This window comes from Limulus polyphemus, unplaced genomic scaffold (assembly GCF_000517525.1).
Source record: "Limulus polyphemus unplaced genomic scaffold, Limulus_polyphemus-2.1.2 Scaffold7972, whole genome shotgun sequence".
Classification (NCBI taxonomy): domain Eukaryota; kingdom Metazoa; phylum Arthropoda; class Merostomata; order Xiphosura; family Limulidae; genus Limulus; species Limulus polyphemus.
Genome location: NW_013673582.1, coordinates 1 through 13,630, shown reverse-complemented (window position 1 = coordinate 13,630; position 13,630 = coordinate 1). Strand labels below are relative to the sequence as shown.

Here is a 13,630-nt window from a genome sequence, read left to right as displayed (position 1 = left end):
ATATCTGAAGTTTGAGTTTCTAGTTTGTTAGACACTATAAAAATTGTATCATAGACATAATAAATGCAAATTGAACAATAAGAAAATGGATGTGTCATGCAACACATAAAACTGAATATTTAAAATTTTTGTTGAATATTTCCTTTTTAATTAAGAAATTAAAATAAATATATATCTAATCTTTGTTGGTAATTTTATTGACATATATTAATAATACTTTTTAATTAAATTTTGAATATAACTTTTTAAAACATTGTGACACTCTTTTTACCAACCTGTGTAGTAGGGTTAGTGTTTATAAATTAGTTGAACACAAACTGAAAGAGACTATAGCAGTAGTATTCTGAAGAAATAATGGATAACCTAAAGAAAACTAGTGACCACAGATGTTATCATGAGTGAAAATATATTTTTTCTCAATAATTTACAAAGAACTGCACAATGAGTGGTCAAGGTTCAGCAAAACATCACAAACCAACCTAGTATTAAAAATTGCTTTCATGATGCAAGAATTAGCAATTGCAGTCTGTATTCCATTAATATATACTTGTATATGAGAATAATATTTAGTATATATTTAAACATGCAAACTGTATGTATTATAAATTACACCCATACAGAACTTAATGAAACTTATGCATCACGGGACATTTCACACCTTTATCTAAGTTTGAAAAGACCCCTAACTTGACTATTTCATAGTAACTTTCTCTAATGATTCCAAGTACTACATCAGAACTGAAGTCTTACAATTTCAATTATGTTAGTTATCTCTTCATGAAACAAGTTTTTCTTCTCTAACAAAGTAGAAAGGAATCATATACTATGAAGCAATTATGTTTGTTTTGAATTAATCAGTTACAGTCACTATGTCTTTGTTATCCCAATAGTGGTGGCATATTAATGTTACTAACATTCAAATTTACAAGTTTAGTATTTTACACCCGTTACTTGTAAGGTAAATTGTATTAATTGGTTAATGATAAGAAACATCAAAGCCAGCTATGTATACTATATATATATATATATTTTATTACCATAAATACTTACCAATAAAATATAAACTGAACACACTTTAATCATTTTGTGTAATCCCTAAATTTACAAGCATAGGTTCAAAGTTTTGATAATTATATTTCAATTAAGGCATCACCTGATATTTTTTGCAATGCTCCAAACTATTTTTAGGTTCTTATATCAGACTGTGACTAATGTGGCATAAAAAACAGGTAATGTTATCAAAAATCTCGGATTTATTAATGCTTCAGGCACTAGGCTATCAGCACTACCTTCAATCTTAACAAGTACTTGCTCATGTATCATACAAAAATATTATGTTGAATGTAAACATGTACACCTCCAAACCTCATGATTTCACACAGATAGAGTAGTTATGTGGTCATTGGATGATAAACAACTGACACATTGCAACATTTTTTCCATTGTAATATTATAGTTTGCATAAATTCTACCTTTTATAATTCCACTCACATGGGTTACCTTAAGGTAAGGAAACATTTTTGTTGGCTATTGATCTTACAGATACATACAACTCATTCCAAACATTATACAAAAACCAATACATTCACAGGTTCCTAATTTATTGATGATTCATACAATTTCAAATACTATACATAACAAATAGGGAATTAGGCTTTTCTACATGTATTATTTCATGCAGATACATAAAGTCCCCTAGGTTTTGGTTTGGCAATGTATGAAGACATAACACAAAGAGAATATTTATGGCAAAGCTGTGATGTAACTTTCCCAACTGTTGTTTCAGTATGTGCAGCTTCCTTGAGATATGAATTCTGGTTAGCTTCATCAACTACAATTTCAAGTAACGAGCAATTAGAGCTATCTCGTTTTGTTATGAAAGCCCTGGAATGAAAACAATTATAGTTATTTATGTTAAACAGTTTCTAAACACACCAACTCAACTATTTCATTCAACAATTTATAACAAAATACTAACTTTGCAGAATCATGATAACTCCTTTTTAATTCCCTTCAAATCTGTTAGCTAATATAAATTATAATAAAGAAAAAGAACAGGAAGTTTTGAGCATTATCAGGTCTCATCAGCTGTGTTAATGGTAACATATTACCAAACAGTTTTTATTTTTATATAACAGAATACAAGACAAAAGCAGAAGAGGGGAGTTTTGAGAATTTTTATCTTCTTCAATTATTGACAATAAAAGTATTTGAAGTTGTGTTTTTCAAGTAAAAATCTAACATTCATGTCTTCCTCCCGTCAATACAATTTGCATGTTATGGGTTTGCTACCTACTGCGTATCGACTGTTATTTTCAACTTACAAAACTATATGTTGGCAAATAGTTGTGGAAAGAAAATGAGTATGGGTGAGTAGAATTAAACTTCACCAACTTCTGATCATAATCAATAAAGCTCTGTTGGGCCATATTCCCTATTATCTACCTAGCTGTATAACTGTAAAAGTAAAAATTTTATTCTTATGTACCACAGCAGGTTATTTTAAACAAGTATTAAGTCTACCGTCAAACTGTATTTCAGTGTTACTGTATCCTAAATCAAGTATTGTAATGCAGCATATTAATAAAAATCATATCAACTACATCAATTAACAAATTAACCAAAACAAAGAATTTGGTACTAAACTGTAAAGAACAGTAACCATCAAAATGCTCAAGCTCAAAGCAACTTATCAATATTTAATATGTACTATTATATTACATTCACAGGGATCAAAGTTATAAAATAAATGTGGTAGATTTAAAAATCATATACCTATTTTGATATAGAGGAATTGCTAATTTTTAATTTTATTTTGTACAAGATATAACAAGAAATATGATTTAACATTCATTTTATTAATCAAAATTTTACAAAAATACCTACATGCTTTACAAAAATTCAGGTTAGGAAAATGTTAACTTCCAAGACGATAACTCACCTCTGTGCACAGAATAGTTAGAATCTCACAATGAACTGGTGGAAGAGCTGGTGCAACAAAGTTTTTAACCTAAATGAGCTCCTTCAGGAAGTGCCCAAAGGGAAAATCCATGGAGTGTGATACCTGATGGCAAGCGCTCCATAGAGGCACACCTGAAAAAGAGACTGTATCTTGTCTCAACCAGGGTATGCTCTTTGCCCATAAAGTAAAGAGGAAAGTGACAAATGAGTCCTCAGTGTCATATGGATGGGCAGAATGATAACATCACTGAGCACTTGCCAATATGTGTAGTGTGGTTGGGGCACAGGAATGTGGCAAGAAAAAGGTTAGAAGAGCCCAGCCCAAAGGGTGATGGACCAGAGAAATCCCACACATGAAGATGGAAAGACAATATCCCTTGGTGAAACAGTGATGTATGAGGTTGAAGAAAGTGGGGGAGGATACTGAGTAGAAAAAAAGGCGGTCTTGATTCCAAACAATGAAGCGTAAGAAACCAAGGCTGAGCTAGCTAAACAGGTGCCACAAATAGAACCCAATAAGAAGTATTGCACAAGGACTTAAGAAAGGAGACAAAGAGGAGGACAGACATAGAGCAAAAACTGTGAGGCCAGTCCTGACTGAGAGCATCAATAGCCAGAGTTGAAGGATGAAGAACTAGTACCAGAAGAGAGGAAGCTTGGAGTAGAGAGGCATCTAAGAGAGGCATGCCTGACCAAGACCACTAATGGGTGCCTCATTGATGGTCAATGAAAGAAATGACCAAGGAATTGTTGAAGTGAACTATGACCTAACAATCCACCAGAAAGGGCAGGAAATAGGAGAATGACAAAAAATAGCTAGAAATTCGAGCACATTGAGGTGTAGTAAACTCTCGTTCTGTATTCAAATGCCATATGTCATTCAGGGATGAGCCCCAACATGAGAGGGAAGCATTGAAGAAGAGATGGAAATCTAGTCTTGGGGAAAGCAAGGTAACTGGTGAATAATGTTGGCATGATCTAGCTACTATGACAATTCCTCAAGTAGCAGATAAGAGATATTTACAAATGAGGACAATGGAACCCATAAAATGGTCCATTGGTCTTAGAAGGTCTACTGGAAGAGGTGCATGTGTGTGTGCACCTCCAAAAAATGAGGAGTTGCAGGAAGCCAGAGTTCCCAAAGGCAAAAGAACCTCTTGCACAGGATGAGAATATGAAGTGCCAATCTTGGTGATCAGACACTCCATAGCTTGCAGGAGAAAGGCTGAGGTCACTGTGAGAAGAGATGAAGAAAACTCCCAGAGGTATCAAATATTGAGCAGGTGTGAGAAAGAAGTTGGAAGTGATGGGAGGAGTACGGCTATAAAGTATGCAGTTATCCACAACACATTGAACAAAGGCTTTAACATCCCCAACAGAAAGTGAGCCTCCAGAAGCAAAGAGAAAGAGGGCCTACATGCAAAAAATGTCACTCACACAGGACAAAGTTGAAGTCACTGTCACTTGAGAAATTATTATAATGAAGTAAAGCTGTTGAGATAAAAATCAAAGTTTTGTTAATGAATGCAAATCTCATCAAAGCGAAATTATATGAAAATTAAACACATCTGTCCCATACACAGCTGAGGAGAAGAATGAAGCTATCATAAGTGCAAGTGAATGAGATTTCATTGACAATATATTTATTTACTTCTGCTTTTAAATAATTTAGTCAATGTAAAGTTACTAATTTTTATTACAACAGCACAGAAAATGTGTATGAAAAGGAGAAACTGAGATTAACAAGCACAACCCACCTGGTTATGGCTTTATTTAGAACTATTTTGTTGAAAGTCATGGAGTGGATGTGAATGACATGTAGATTCGGAAGCTGTAATATTTGTTAAGAGAAGGTACATACAATTAGGAAAAGTTGAAACTTCCTTTGTAAATTTTGTATTATACAATACAAATCATTAAAATAACTAAGTCATTTCAGATCCATATGAAAGTAGAATAACTTAAGGTTATAAGAAGGAAAATACTAAGATAGCATTTAAAAGAGATTTTGATGTCAAATGAATGCTCCTACCAATAAAAGAATACTAAACCTCCAATTGGCTGTGTTCTTCCTAAATCATATTCATTTTACTTTTTAAAGATACTTGAAATAAAAAAACTACCTGAAAGAGAATATTATTTACCAATACTTAGACAAATGCATTATGAATATGGAAAAATAAATTCAGAACCCCAATTATATTTTCATTGCTTTGGTTTAGTACTGCTTGACTTCTTCCCAGCTTATAACTATCATAGACAGCATATCAGCTGTATTTCTACCATCTCTTGCTACATATCATGGAATCCTATACCAATGCATATATGTATCATGCTATACACCTACTGATCACACTGGTATGAGGTTTGACTTTTAAGTGGTTTTGTAGATCCACTTCACAAGCTTCCTTTCCCAAAGTCCAAATGTTTATACTTATATTACATTCTAACAAAAATACGTGACAACTGCACAAAAAGAAAGATTTTTACGAATTGGACAAAATTCAAGGAATATTTATTTTATAAGATAATCTGTTAAAAATTAATTAATTTATCAATATCAAAAATTAGTAACACCACTGTTCAATGGTTCATTTAAATATTAAATTTATTGAGTCCCTTCAAATAAGCAAAACTATCAGAAAAAATGTCTTTTCCTTTAAATTATCAGCTTCCTTATGATTCTAACCAAACAAATGGTTATTTGATATTTACATACCTGAACATACTTTTTTTTTTACATTAGGCTTAAATTAACAACTTCACACCTTATTTTGTTCTTGATGATCTAAATTCCTAATACCATGCAACTGTAAAGGCCTTTTTCATATATTTTCAAAAGTTGAAATTATGTCCAGACTTATTTGTTTGCAAAAGAACATACATTGGTATATCTAAACATAATTTAATCTGTCGATGTAAGCTAACTTACCAAGTGAAATCTTATAGTAATGCTTGAAAAGAAACTAGTCTTTTAATAATAAAACATTAAAACAGCACCTACCCAAATATACTTACTTGCAAAAGAGATCTTACGACCATATTAGCATTTATTTTACCACTTTCATAGGTTAAGAGACAAAGACGTTGTAAACTCTTTATTTCCTGAATGGCAGTCCAAAAATTCTGTGAATCAAGGTCTAAAGCTTTATGTCCTATCCTTAAAAAAAAAAAAACAATAATAAACTATTATAAACAAGCCATTATTATGAAAATTTATACTTTACTTTTAAATTATCATTCTGTAGGAAAGAATGTTTTTTCAATTCAGTTTTAGCTTCCAGTTTTGTTACACAAGAAATTCACATACTAAAGTTGCTGATAATATTTTAGTTATTCACCTCAAATTTTGTTAACAAAAAACAAGTAAGATATCATTAAATAGGGTTTGTAGCAAAATTTACATATTTTAGAAATATTTTTCTAGTTGCTTCTTTCCTGTCTGTCATCACAGGTTATCTGAGATCCAGTTTTATGGAATTTGCTATTCCTGATACTCTTATAATGGAAATTTGCAAAAAGTCCTATAAAAAACTAATGTTTCATAAAAATTTCCCTGCAAGATCATACAATCATGTTAAAAGTTAACATTTTCCTACACTGAAAATGTGTTTCCAAGAAATACTTACCCCCTCTCACATAATAGCTTTCCTCAATTTGTGCTGCCCTCTATATGCACAATTTTCACTTGCCACTAGCCTTGACACTCCCATCACGTGTTTATATGTGGTGTAGCTGACTACCTATAGACTGTAGAGCACAACCATCGCTTCAAGATAAGGCAAAAAAGAAAGATGTACTGGAAGTGGTGGTGGGGGGTGGGTGATGGGAGATACAATAGAAGAAACCATGGCTGAGCTTGCCAGTAAGGAGTTATCAGGAGGACTACATGGAATGTCCAGAATGAGGGAAAACATGAGTAGGAGGGAAGGCATGGAGAGAAAAAAGTTGGATCAGTCTTGAAGGGATGCATCCCCAGCTAAAACTGAGGGAAGAGGAATAGGGGATAAGAAAAGGGGAAGTAGAGTGTTGAGAAGAGTGACAAAAACATCGAGAAGAATAGTGTCCAGATGAAAGTGCATCAACTTGAACATCAGAGGAACGAGGGACCAATCCATAGATAGCACCTTGACAGGCCTCAAGAAATGATCCATGACAAGACTCAGCACCCAGAATAGAACAAGCTATTAGTATAGAATGGGCCCAGAAAAAGTGGTTATTAGGACTGAAACAGGAAGAGAAAGATGAAGTCTCCCTGGTGATTTATAAAGGAGACAACTGCAAAGTTTACTCTATGTATCATCAAGAGGCATCTATGGACCTTCCTAAAAAAATCCAAAATTTGATGTACTGCTAAAGGTTCTAAGAGATGGATTTGAAGGGATGATATGTCGTGGTATCAACAAACCAAATTCATGTTAGAGATGAGACATGTCCCCCATCTCATCAAGGTGGCATCTGGAAACAGAAGAAGACCTGGACAAATGGTAGAGGAATACCCACCAGGGGAGTAGTTTGATCAAGTCACCAGATGATGTTTTTGAGTAAGGAAGGAAGAAGGTTGACGAGAAGCAAAGATCCAGAGAATGTGCAGATGTCACAAATGAGCATGACCCAAGGGGACACGAGATCCCATTGAAACCCACATCCCCAAAAGAGAGAGAACCAGCTGCACAGTGAGGTAAGAAGATATGGCATAGGAAACCAATCGCTCCATGTCCCTCAAGAGAAGAGTAGAAGGTTGAGCTCTGCAGATATATGAATAAAAAACACCCAAATGAATGAGAAATAAAATGGGTGCGAGATGAGACTCCTTCAAAATGAATCAACCAATCCAGATATCCCATCTCTAAAAAAAGAGAGTGGCTTTAGGAAGCTTGTTGGGACACAGCCAAATGAGAAAAGAAGCATCCAAGATGTCCACCTCAGTCTTCCCAAGACCTGGGGTGAAAGACCACCACAGGGTGAGAAATTCCCCATTTGAAAGCAAGATGAGAAACCAACTGAGACATGAAAGATGCAAGACTTGACACCTATCTACAGATTCCCTGGGAACCATGAAAAGATGGGAAGAAAAACCTGGAAAAAGGATGAGACCCATCCAATAGCAACTGTAGCCATTAGGACCAATACTGCCTTGGACCAATGTTAGCAAGAAACAAGATTCTTAGGAGGATGTAAAATAATGGGAACAAGAGACACTGGAAGAGGAGAGGAAAAGACAAAGGTGAAGGTTCTCTGATAAAAATCCCAGTACTCAATAATTTGCTGCAAACAGAGGGCCTATAAGACATTCACTGCCAAAACTGACAGTGCCAAAGTCTACAAGCAGTCGAAAGACATAATTGTTTTTTTGAAGTTATGCACAAAGCTACATAATGGGCTATCTGTGCTCTGCCCACCATTGGTATCGAAACCCGGTTTCTAGCGTTGTAAGTCCACAGACATACCGCTGTGCCATTGGGGGGGCTCGAAGGACATGAATTGAAAGTGGTGACAGAGAGAGAGAGAAGAGAAAGCAGGAGGACAGGAGACAGAAAGAGATGCAAAGAAGGAGCATGGGAAAGATGGTAAACCAGTGAGGATAAGGCATAACATTGACATGCAGCCCCACCTTATGACACCAGAGATACAACCATACCAGTAAAATCATACAGGCAGATGAAAGGAGCCAAAAGAAAGCATACGAGATATAAGGAAAGGAAAAGCAATTGAGAAACAAGGTCATCACACCCCAACCAACTCTAGCAAAAAAAATCAACCAAATAAAAAGTGAAAATGGTGAGGAAGATAAACCCGCCACTATAGAAAAGATAAGTGAATAAGCATCCACTGAATATCCCACAGGGGAATGGTGGATTACCCCTGAAAGAAGATTAAAGAAGGAACAATAACAGAAAAGGGCAGTGTGTGTGTGTAAGACGAAGATAGGAAAACCTAAGCCTAAGAAAGATGAACAAAAGAAAGAGGATCTGACCCCCAAATCTGAAGAAAAACTTAAGAAGAAAATCAATACAGTACAAAGTCATGCCAAGTCATACGAGGTAACAAAGGAAAGAGGACGAGGAATGTATGCCCCAAAGTAGTAGTAAAAGTAACTGAATAGGTAAAAAACATACCTGAAAAATATAGTCACAAAATCAAGAAAAAAGGCTGAGGTAGAATCAAGACAATATGGGTATCAGATTAAGCAAAGGTAGGTGTCACACTCCTATTGGCGGGGGGTTGTCGCATAGTTATTTCCATGCTACAATGCAGCTATATCATGTGTAAACATGTGATGTTAGGTGGGAGTCTTAAGGCTAGTGTTGAGTGAAGATTGCATGTATAGAGGGGAGCTCAAATTCAGGAAAGCTATTAAGTAAGTGCAGGTAAGGTATCGTCTCGGAAATTATGTCTAAAAGGAGTTTTCTGTGTGTTTTAAGAATTTTATGGAAGTATAAATGCAAAGTTAATGCCATCTCCCTATTTAGCATTATCTTAGCTATTGCACAATATGCTATGATAATTTAACCATATTTTGGTGGTTTGGTAAACCAACTGTTTAGGTAAGGTATCAGTATTCAGTACAAACAATGCTTTCTGTGTGTCAAAAATCTATATTCTGAAACTATCTTATCATTCAAAATATATTAGCATTTTTAGTAAGTTTATTTGTATGTTTAGTAATGCTTAAAAAAGTGTTACATCAATTCGTTGTACACAAAAAATCAGGTGTGTTACAAAAATATCTATAGTACTCAAGATATGTCTGTATATTGATGACATCAATCTGAATCAGACTCCAACAAATTGGAGTGAAAGATGATGTTTATGGGAAAAGTAAATATATTTTTGTTACTTTGCCACCACATTGTTTGCATATTGCATTTTCAAAACCACTAGAATAGTTTTTTTTTCAGTATTGCTGTATATTATATCTGGTATTTACTCTCCTCAACCACAATTTGTCACTAAATCATCTACATATGGTAAAATGAACAGTTGATAACTTTGACATTAAATACATAATGGCTTGTTGAATTGCACTCATAAAAAAGTCATGACATATGTACTTTGACCCCACCTATGCACATATGGTTAAAATGAATCACTTTTGAGGTTAATGTGTGTCTGTGTGTGAAAACTTAGCAGCATTTATACCAGTTGCATACACACTATATGATATACCTTTTCATCCAAACGTGCAGTAGGTTGTAATATATATTTTATATTTACATTTATAACATATACCCGTGCCAAATTCCTTGACTACAATTTACTTTTCTGTTTGATTGTATAATACAAACAAAAAACATGCATCATTACATCATGGATGTATTTACTGATGGACAAAACAATTCTTATGATCAGCATGGTCTTTCAATTTTTTTTATGGCACTACAAAAAACATTAATATATACAAAAAAAAACAATAAATCATACTTAAATTTCAAGCAATTATAAAAATGAACTGACAAAGAACTGAACTCAAAACTTCCAATGAAGAGAAACAAATCAATAAACAAAGTGATATTTTGTATGCAATAATAACACATTACATAAACAATGATATCTAGTTATGCATTTGAGATAAAATATTAACGAGAATTCATTGCAATTCTGATGTAATGTACTTATACATACACCTTATGAAAACTTGCCTGAGATCAATCAGACGATCAAGATTTCTTAAGGTCACTAAGAGAGAAGCCAGATATGTGATGTGAGCATATTCCCCAACATAATGTAACCTTAACTGTCGCAGAAGTTGACAGTTTTTCCCTATCAGTTCAAGAAACTTTCCATGACGAACCCCTGCCAAGTATGAAAGTGTGAGTACCCTGAGATGCTTAAATCTGGAGACTGGTACGAGATCTTGGCCTCCACAATTTCCATGTTTTGATTTCCTATATAAAAAAATAACAGAGTTTACATGCTAAACCAAAAGCACCATTTTTCATTACTATTCACTTTTTGTTATATATGCTTAATGTATTTTGGTAAACCCAAGCTTGTAATAATTAAGATAAAATTTGCCACTATCAAAAACTGAAATTTGATTATTAAAATAAGTATATTATGTACTTACATTTTATTTTTAAAGTGCAAAATGATCCTCATGTTAAGATTAAAAATACTTTTCTTGATATGATAATTTTCAATTTTCATTTACTTAATCTCTAAAATCTTTTAAGTAAATATCATACGTTTTTTCAGAAGAAATTTATATTTTATGTTATTTTCTTTACCCTATATCTATACCCATTTGACCTACCTTGTAACCACCATAATAAGTTAGGAAAGCAATCTAAATTAACCTTTTTTCTTTATAGAATGACTGCAAAACACAATTGTTTATCCTTAACAGCTTAAAGCTCATAACAGTATACAATTGTTAATACTTAATTTGAACTGTGTCTAATTAAATATCCCACGACACAAGTTGTAAGCCACTCAGCAACATGCAGCTCACTTTACCCTATTAAATTATGTAATGCATGAGCTGCTCACAAGCATATCTTGCAAATAATTTTTATATTTATTGTTTCATTATCTTACCTTATCCAACCTAATAAGTTTCTGATTATTACATGTTAGTTACTTTTATATTAATAAAGAATACACACAAAAACAATACATATAGCACTTACCTGGGTCTCTTATTTTTTTTGCTGTCAACTGTCGAAGAAACCTAAGCCTACATTTTTATACTAATGGTCTACTACACTAAATAACTTTTATTTAATTAAATTATGCACCTAAAAACACAGAATAATAACATGCATAAAACAAACAATATCTTATAGCTACCATATTTTTTCTGGCTTTCTAACTATGCAATAAGAGCCTTTAAGAATTCAGCTAAACTTGTTAATGTGATTCCCGTGAGGCAAAGTAGACAATTCTATGTACAGAAAACAACATAATGTAATACGTCAGAGAAAGCTATAGGCAATTTATGAAAGAGAGGATGTGACAGGTAGCCATGGCAAATGAGACTGATTTTTTAGTCTATGGCTCCTTAAACAAATAGGATTGAAGGCTATAAAACTATGCTTTGTCTGAGTAATATCTATAATTAGGTAACTGATGTAAAATTCCATACTTCTCAGGGGAGGTGATAAATAAATTAAAGAGGGAAGACCATGAGAGCAAATGTCCCAATTCTCATACAAGGGAAGACTGAGGATTTTTTTTAACTATTATTTTATAAAACTAAGAACTTAAAACTTATATAATATTAAAATTTGCTTTATTAACTATGTTTTGATGGTACGTTTATTGACATACAATGATAGTAAATTAGTTTAATTAAAATATGAATGTAACCCGCTAAAAAAGTCATGATATGTGCACTTAGAACTGCCTGTAGTGAGAGGGTTAAAAGAATACTTACAACAAACACAACATTAAACTGATTTCAAAATAATTTAAGCCTACATATCCCATGAAAAAATTAACCCTCATAACCTTATTATCACATGACTACTTTTCAACCAACACTATCAAGTCAACAACTTCATAAATGCTCTTTCAATTAATTTTAGTGTAAGCTTTTGTTTAATTGTTCACAAAGCTTGTTATACAAGACTTGTACATTTTGCTCAGATGCAGTTCAGAAGTCTCCAATCAAATACAATGTATTGTAATTCTAGAATCCTTTATAAGATCCAATTGACAATATACTTGAACGATAAAGTATAAGTTTAAAAAATAAACAGAAGGCATCACATAAAATTAAATGATAAAAAAATAAGATATACACAAAAGTAGTGTATATCACAAGTGAGGATGCCTACTTCATTAAGTAAACTAAGATTCAGGTAATATTTATATAAAGGTTTGTACATCACACCTCACTTTCAAATAAAAAAAAAAATCTTCAGTTGCAGAAGATGCGGGTGTTTTACTATTATGTATATTATATACCAAGCTCCAAAACTCAAACACCCCAAAACTAAGAAATGTAATGATTAGAATACTTTGTTGAAAACTTGAAAATCTAATGTTTCCAAGAAAACATTTCAAAAGAAAACTAAATGACATTTTCTTACGTGCAGTCCCATCCTTCAATGTCTAATTCTTCTAGAAATGGACAATGTTCAACCAACTGTTCTAGGGGTACTGATCCTTCATGCTTAGATAAATAAATACATATAAATAAAAGTGCTGTACATTAAAATAATTTATTTTCTAGACTACTTTTGTAAAAATTCAAGAAACAAATGAAATATTCAGCATTCAAGATATCTTTTTATGAAATTTTGAATATACTTAGAAAACAATTTCAACAACTACCAATTCTAAAAAAAAAATTCAAAATCACATTAACCCTTTCCAGATGAGTCACAGTGAAAGGCCATTTCATAATGTTTGTTGACTCAGATTAAAAATTTTATTGAACTACTATTTCATTAATTTATGTCAATAAGTTTGGTATCAAACTGTAGTTTATAAATCAAATATTAGTGATATACCTTACTCAATTTTTTAATTTAAAAGTTAATATTAAAAAACACAGTTGAACATAAATTTTTGTTTGTTACGTGGTATGTTGAATGCAGCACTGGTTCCAATTAAATGTTTTGATATCAAAGTACTAAGTCTATAGTTTCACACGAATTAGGAACTCAAATTGACGATACTGACAAGCTAGAATATAACATAAGAGCCTCTTATCTTTTCA

At 32.9% G+C, this 13,630-nt stretch overlaps 1 protein-coding gene across 1 annotated transcript; it reads right to left on the bottom strand.

Moving 5' to 3' along the window:
• Nucleotides 1–1,580: 1,580 nt before the first annotated feature.
• On the bottom strand, nucleotides 1,581–13,081 carry LOC106475018 (the record flags this gene model as incomplete). The annotated part of the gene is made up of 5 exons (XM_013935714.2): nucleotides 1,581–1,884; nucleotides 4,719–4,792; nucleotides 5,980–6,121; nucleotides 10,605–10,850; nucleotides 12,999–13,081. Coding segments are annotated over 5 exons (756 nt in total), but the record flags the coding sequence as incomplete, so codon positions are not given.
• Between the last annotated feature and the right edge of the window lie 549 nt (nucleotides 13,082–13,630).